Source organism: Pteropus medius, unplaced genomic scaffold, assembly GCF_902729225.1.
Source record: "Pteropus medius unplaced genomic scaffold, Ma_sr-lr_union100, whole genome shotgun sequence".
In the NCBI taxonomy this organism is placed as follows: Eukaryota; Metazoa; Chordata; class Mammalia; order Chiroptera; family Pteropodidae; genus Pteropus; species Pteropus medius.
This window is the reverse complement of record NW_024343578.1, coordinates 3,880,169-3,886,941: the sequence shown is the minus strand read 5'-3', so window position 1 is coordinate 3,886,941 and position 6,773 is coordinate 3,880,169. Positions and strand designations below refer to the sequence as shown.

The 6,773-nt window shown below is 55.2% G+C and overlaps 1 protein-coding gene across 2 annotated transcripts; it reads left to right on the top strand.

Moving 5' to 3' along the window:
- Window positions 1-384: 384 nt before the first annotated feature.
- On the top strand, window positions 385-5,249 carry PPM1M (protein phosphatase, Mg2+/Mn2+ dependent 1M). 2 transcript variants are annotated; one of them, XM_039867567.1, is made up of 10 exons: window positions 385-697; window positions 1,437-1,560; window positions 1,706-1,960; window positions 2,389-2,501; window positions 2,873-2,957; window positions 3,053-3,171; window positions 3,319-3,382; window positions 3,605-3,712; window positions 3,822-3,970; window positions 4,788-5,249. In XM_039867567.1, the coding sequence occupies exons 1-10, from the start codon at window positions 474-476 to the stop codon at window positions 4,789-4,791; spliced, it is 1,245 nt and encodes a 414-aa protein (XP_039723501.1). In that variant the 5' UTR covers window positions 385-473; the 3' UTR covers window positions 4,792-5,249. The 2 variants fall into 2 exon arrangements, with proteins under 2 accessions (XP_039723501.1, XP_039723500.1); XM_039867566.1 differs by having other exon boundaries at window positions 387-697; window positions 4,325-5,249.
- Window positions 5,250-6,773: the final 1,524 nt, after the last annotated feature.

Below are 6,773 nucleotides of genomic sequence, written 5' to 3'. Positions count from 1 at the left end.
CTTGCGTAAGGTTGGGGCCCAGCAGGAGGCAGCCCGAGGCTCTGCCATGGGCACTGACCCATCTTGGAGGCCCCGGGTACGCTTTGAACCCCCTCAGCCTCTTTGAGTAGGAAGAAGGGACTTTTCACTCTCGAAGGTTAATGCCCCACACGTGTGGGTGAACAATTAGCCTGCTCAAGTTACTGTATGACACAGGGCAAGCGACTTCCCATACTGGGGCTCAATTTTCTGGCACTTTAAGTGGGGTAGTAACAGCGTTTGCTTCTTACGGTTGTTATGAGGCTTGACAAGCCAGCACTACTGGGCCCAGGCCGCGCACACGGACTCCCGGGCGAGGCGGGGGTTTGGGGGTGTCACCACTCCGCTCAGCCCCGCCTCCTGGCCGCTTCCTCCATCCAGGAGAGGGCGGCCGGGTGGTGTCTCGCCGAGCCTCCCCTCCTGGCGCCCCGAGGGCAGCCCTCTGCGGCCGCACGATGTCAGCCGGCTGGTTGCGGCGCCGCTTCCTGCCGAAAGGTCCGCTGCCCGCGCCGCGGCCACCGAGGCCACACACCAGCCCCGTACCCTACCGGCGGCCCCGCTTCCTGCGCGGCTCAGGCTCCTGCCCCGGCACAGCCGACGCGCCGAGCCTCCCGGAAGCCCGGCCCGTGCGCTGCCCGGCGCGGAGTCGCACGCTGCCCTGGAACGCAGGCTACGCAGAGTGAGTGTCCCCCAGCCCCGAGCAACCCCCATACGACACTCTCCACTCCAGCGACCCTTGCCCTGGGACCCCCGACCCCGACCCCTGCTGATCCAGCCTGAGGGCCTGTGCTGAGCTAGAAAACAAGCTAAACCGAGTGAGCGATACCCACTCCCCTAACCTTGTGGATAATTCCCTCTTGTCCTCATTTCTGGACTCTGGACAACCTCCCCCCATCCCACCTCGGCCTTTTCTTTGGGACTCCAACCTCTCTCAGTGAGGGTTGCAAGTCGAGAAGGACCTGCACCCCTGGGGCTTCCAACATGAGACAGGGAAACGGGGTAAAATGCCAACTTTCTGGGCTTTCGAGATTACCACCCCACCCACCTCATCCCCTCCCTGCCAGCCCGGTACACACCTCACCCTGTTACGGAATATGCAGTGTGAGGCAGGAATTCTGGCTGAGATGGGGCAGGGGATAGGCAAGGGAGCCCCAGATCTTCCCAGGCAGCCCCATCCTTACCTCCCAGCCCTGGTCAGCAGGTAGGCTCCAGGGGGGTCTGGGCCCTGAGTTTTGCCTTGGTCAGGAGGTCATTGAACAGTTAGGAAAATTACACCATCTTTATCGAGGTATAAGGGACAGCATAGGGACTTTTGCCCCAGAGGGAGGGTTCCTCCCTCTCTGCACCAGCTCTGGTCTCTGTGCCCACGGGGACACGGGTGTGTTCCTGAAGGGTCACTGACCACCTCCTGGCCTCAGGATCATCAATGCAGAGAAATCTGAGTTCAATGAGGATCAAGCTGCCTGTGGGAAGCTATGCATCCAGAGATGTGAGTTTGGGACTGAAGAGGACCAGGAGTGGTTGACCTTGTGCCCAGAGGAGGTGAGCACAACTGGGTCCAACCCCCTCTTACAGATTGGGGTCCAGGACTTCAGGCAGAGGTTCTTGCCCTAGTGCCCCATGCTAGGCCAGGGGTCAACTAGGGAAACCAGGAAGAAGAGCCTGAGACCAAGCCTTTCTTGTACAGTTCCTGACGGGTCATTACTGGGCACTGTTTGATGGGCACGGCGGTCCAGCTGCAGCTATCCTAGCTGCCAACACCCTGCACTCCTGTCTGCGCCGGCAGCTGGCGGCCATAGTAGAAGGCATGGTAGCTACTCAGCCCCCCATGCACCTCAGCGGCCGCTGCATCTGTCCCAGTGACCCCCAATTTGTGGAGGAAAAGGGCATTAAGACGGAAGACTTGGTGATTGGGGCCCTGGAGAATGCCTTCCAGGAATGTGTAAGTATGGCCTTCAACTAGGAAAGAAGGGAAGATTTTGTCCCCAGGCATCTCTGCACAGAATGGTGGTCACCCTGGATCTTTGACTTGGGAGGACATGATTGGATTGGTTCATTCTTTACTAATGGTCATCATTGTCATCATAACCCCTCCCATTTTTCCAGTGCCTACTCCTACTATGTTCTAGGTGCTTTTATCTGCATCATCGCATTGCATATCCAGTTGGTTCTTGGTGCAGGGCCTGGTTTCCTTTCTTGTTTTGAATAGGACTTCCCTTCCTCCCCACGCGATACATCCAGATCTCCTAACTACAGGGATTCTAGAGTCATAGCTAGAAACTGGACTGGGACTGCCAGGCTTGCTGGTGAGGAATGAACTGCAGGGTGGGGATCAGGAACAGCCCCTCAAGTGGCCTTGGTTTGCCCCAGGATGAGGTGATCGGTCGGGAGCTGGAGGCAGCAGGCCAAGTGGGTGGATGCACAGCCCTGGTGGCTGTGTCCCTGCAGGGAAAGCTGTATGTGGCCAATGCAGGGGATAGCAGGTAAGTGAGCCCTGGAGGGTGGGCAGGGTGGGTGGGGCAGGACAGGCACCAGAGGCAGTGGAGACAGTGAAAGGGGGCAGGAAGTGGAGGGATGGAGATTAACTGGCTGAGCTGTTTGTATACCTGGCATGTGTGGAGTAGGAGGGTGGACAGCAGATGCCAGGGAGAGTGGGGACCTCAAATGCCAGGCTGAAGGGCTGAGTCTTTACCCTACAGGCTGTAGACATTCATGAAAGGCTTTGAACAAGGAAGGGATTGGCATGGGCAGAATTGGCCCCTGGTGGTTGAAGGAGGGGCCAGCAGGAAGGAGCCCATGAGTGAGGTCGGAGGCAGGGCTACAGACCTCTCCCTTTCCTCCTCAATCCCATCAGGGCCATCTTGGTACGGAGAGATGAGGTACGGCCCCTGAGCTCTGAGTTCACCCCGGAGACTGAGCGGCAGAGGATCCAGCAGCTGGTAGGTGCCCTTGACAGAGAAGGCTGTGGAGCCCCAATTCCTGGGTCCAGGGCCATCAGAGGGAGCCTGATCTGAACATGACCTCCCTACCCCAGGCCTTTGTCTACCCTGAGCTCCTTGCTGGTGAGTTCACCCGACTGGAGTTCCCTCGGCGACTGAAGGGGGATGACTTGGGGCAGAAGGTTTTGTTCAGGGATCACCACATGAACGGCTGGTGAGCAAGGTGGGGGTGGGGAGACACAGTGGGGAGAACCCTGGGGTCCAGGCCCAGCTGTGTGGCCTGGGGCAGTCTCCTTCAACTGGGCAGGGTCAGGGGTGAGGTAGGGAATAGGGCCTGGGTTGATGCTGGATCTTCTGGTAGGAGCTACAAGTGTGTCGAGAAGTCAGATCTCAAGTACCCACTGATCCACGGACAGGGTAGACAGGTCAGTGAATGGCCCCCTTCAAGAATCTTTCTTCAGTTGCCCATGCAGAGGTGGGAGTGCCTTTGTCCCTTGGTGGCTGTGGCTGAAGTTCTGGGGTCTGCTCCAAAGCCACAGTATGTTTCTCCCTCAGCCCAGGGTTCCCAAGGGCCACAGTCCACCTCTGCTTTACTTGTGCATTTACTGGGGCCGTTTGCTCTCACCTCACACCTCCCTTGTCCCCAGGCTCGGTTACTGGGAACACTGGCCGTCTCTCGAGGCCTGGGAGACCATCAGCTCAGAGTCCTGGACACAAACATTCAGCTCAAGCCCTTCTTGCTCTCTGTCCCACAGGTGAGGGGGCAACAGCCCATCCCAGCTTCCAACTGCCCCAAAAGGCATACAGTGAGGCTGGTGGGAGCTGGGAAAGGAATGCTGAGGGATCCTCAGGCTTAACTTGCAGGTCACAGTGCTGGATATGGACCAGCTGGAGCTACAAGAGGAAGACGTGGTTGTCATGGCAACTGATGGTCTCTGGGACGTCCTTTCCAATGAGCAGGTGGCACAGATGGTGCGGAGCTTCCTTCTTGGTACTCAAGAGGACCCACACAGGTACTATAACTGCTGGGTACCTGCCTGGGCCTGTGCTGTTGCCAGCAGCAACACCAAGCAGTTATGGCTAAGAAGATAGTACTGACGATGAGCCTGGCTCAGGGCAGGTGGTCAGGATTGGTGCTGTCTCAAATACTAGGGAGTGGGGATGACGGTGGGTCCCAAAAATCTCTGGGTCCAGGCTCCTGTGGTGCAACCTGTGGCCCTCCTGGGCCTGTTGCTTACCTGGCCCCAAAGTTGGAATGCACTGCTTGGGTCCCCAAGTGTCTAGCCCAGTGCAGTATGTTCTCCCTGAGGGCTGGCCTTGCCTCTTTGCTCTGGCCCCAGAGTACATCTGCAGGATGGTCCCCACAGGTTCTCGGAGCTGGCCCAAATGCTGATACACAGCACACAGGGGAAGAACGGTGATCCCACAGAGGAAGGGCAGGTGTCCTACGACGATATCTCTGTGTTCGTGATTCCTTTGTACAGCCAGGGCCAAGGAAGCAATGGCCATTGAGGATTCAGATACCACATCCCAGAAGCACTCGGGGTCAGATACAGTCGGGGCATCCCCCCACCATGGTCAACAGCAGGCCTGCCTGCCTTGCTCCCAGACACAGCCCAGGGCTCTCACCCCCACCCCAACCCATTTCAAGGGGAACATTTATACCAGGCAGTCAGAGCTGAAGAGCGTAAGAACCCTGTTCCCCAGGTCCCCTCTTTGGCAGGCAGGGGAAAAGTGCTAATATCAATAATGACAACCCTCTGGCAGAGGCACTGTACACCTTAGGATACCCACACAAGGTTTCTTCACAACCCAATATATTATTCCCAGATAAGGACAGCTGGACTAAAGGAATTGGCCAAAGATGCAAGAGGGACAGATAGCCTGTGTTGGATCCAAGTCTCCAAACCATGAATGTCAGGGTATCTACTCAACAACCCCCAAAGCCCATGCAGGATGCCTTATGAAAAGCTGGGGGCAGCCTCATATCTGTTGAACAGTCATCCTGAAGCAGCCCCTGGGGAGAGGCCTGCTCAGGCCCTACCCTACTCTCCTCTACCACTGGAGGGAAGGCACAGGCACTGGGGCTAAAGTTGGGGGAGAACAAAAGGGGGCAAGAGGAGCCCCAGTTGGCTGAACGGGAAATGCTCTTGTATTGCTGCTCCTGCCTCTGGCCTAGCCTCAATTGTTCCTTCCAAGCTCCAGCCCCACCCTAGGCTGATGCCTCGTTAATGCCTTCATTTTGTTGTTCCCCATTACCTCCCAATGATTAAATGTTTGTGTGCAGAAGAATCCTTGTGAATCATGAATTGCTGTACAGCTTGGCATTACAGTATACCTTTTGCTCTTTTACCTTCCAAAGAATCAGTCTTAGCTTCACCTTGCAAGCCTGCATAGTCAAGACTGTTTTTTTTTCTGTGGCCTCTTTAGTTCCAAGCCTGGGGTGAGCCCCAGTGTGAGAATTTTTGTCCAGGAAACATAAAGGTCTCTACCATCATCTGTGAGCTCTGAGCTGCAGATACTAGACTGGCTGCCATTTAACTTGTTTTTGAATGCAAATTTCTATAAAGCTAGACTTAGCTAAAGTCAGTTGGGGCTCCAGGGCTTGTTTTGATAAACAGCTTATTAGTTCCTCAACTTCCTACAAGACTATTTTTATCATCTTCTGGCATTTGCCAATGTTAAGATGCTGGGTAAGTATTTGTTCAATTACAAGCAGCCACCTTCATGATTTCAGCCTTACCCAACTCTTCCGTGATCCTCCCCGATCCTCTCCTACTTAACATCTGAGATGAATTCTTACTAGGCAACTCACAGCCCTAGACAGCAGCCAGGAAGGACAAGAGCCAACAGGCCTCAGAATCGATGGTAAAACTCATGTAGTAACCCATTAAGGAGGTTCTTAGACCCTCTTTCCTGCCCATCAATTCATTTTAGACTTCATTTCTTATACATTCTTCACGGAAGAGATAGAAAAAACTACAAAATTTCTCACTTTTTAGTCATACTCCACAGCCCAGCACTTCTGGGCCTACATCTTGTCCAGAGCTGGGTCCTGACAAACTAGATGGCCTCAGAAGCCCTGGGCAACCTCTCCAGGACTCTAGTTAGGCAGCTGGCAAATGCAGGAGTATGCCCTACCAGCCTGCAGGAGTTTTACTTCCTCTTTCCTCAGCAGTTCCCCCACCCTCCGCCACTCTGTGGGCAGCGGCCTGTGCCTGCCTCTCACCCACATAAACAGCTAAAGCAGCTCACCCTCACAGCCTGCTTGCTTTGCTTCTGACCCAGCCCACTGCCTGTTCTTGTGCTCCTCACACCAAAGGCTGAAGCCTGGGGAGCAGGTACAGTGGGTTTCTCAACAGCAAGCAAGACAAACTGTTAGGAATAACTGCTGCAGGGGCAGCTACGATGACCTATGTGTTTATGTCTCTCAGCAGAGCCAAACACTTGCAGCAGCCCTCGGACCAGGATGTGAGGAGGTCTCTTCCTCCTTGAACAATGTATTATCCTATATTCATGACCTACCACTCACAAACTAGGATGTTCCCTCTGCTGCCCCAGAGTCCTTGACCAACCTCCAGTGACTATAGGCAAAGTGACAGGCCCAAGTCTGTCTTCTCTGGTTCAGAGAGCCAGGAAAGAGGAAGCAGCAGGTCCTGCAGGTCTGAGGGCTAGGAAGAGAAAAGGCACAAAGAGTTACCAATGCACCAGCCAGGCGATGGGTTACTACCAAGCAAATGGCCGGGGCATCTGCCATAACTGGTGTAGGAGCCTCAAAGAGACCCCACTAGCCTTGCCCCGCAGAAGCCAAGGCCT

What these genes read in the sequence shown, in the direction of transcription:
- PPM1M (XM_039867566.1), top strand. Translation starts at nt 474, where the DNA reads ATGTCAGCCGGCTGGTTGCGGCGCCGCTTCCTGCCGAAAGGTCCGCTG. An exon ending in TGGAACGCAGGCTACGCAGA is followed by an intron (nt 698 to 1,436) that starts GTGAGTGTCCCC and finishes TCCTGGCCTCAG; the next exon opens with GATCATCAATGCAGAGAAAT. An exon ending in TGACCTTGTGCCCAGAGGAG is followed by an intron (nt 1,561 to 1,705) that starts GTGAGCACAACT and finishes TTTCTTGTACAG; the next exon opens with TTCCTGACGGGTCATTACTG.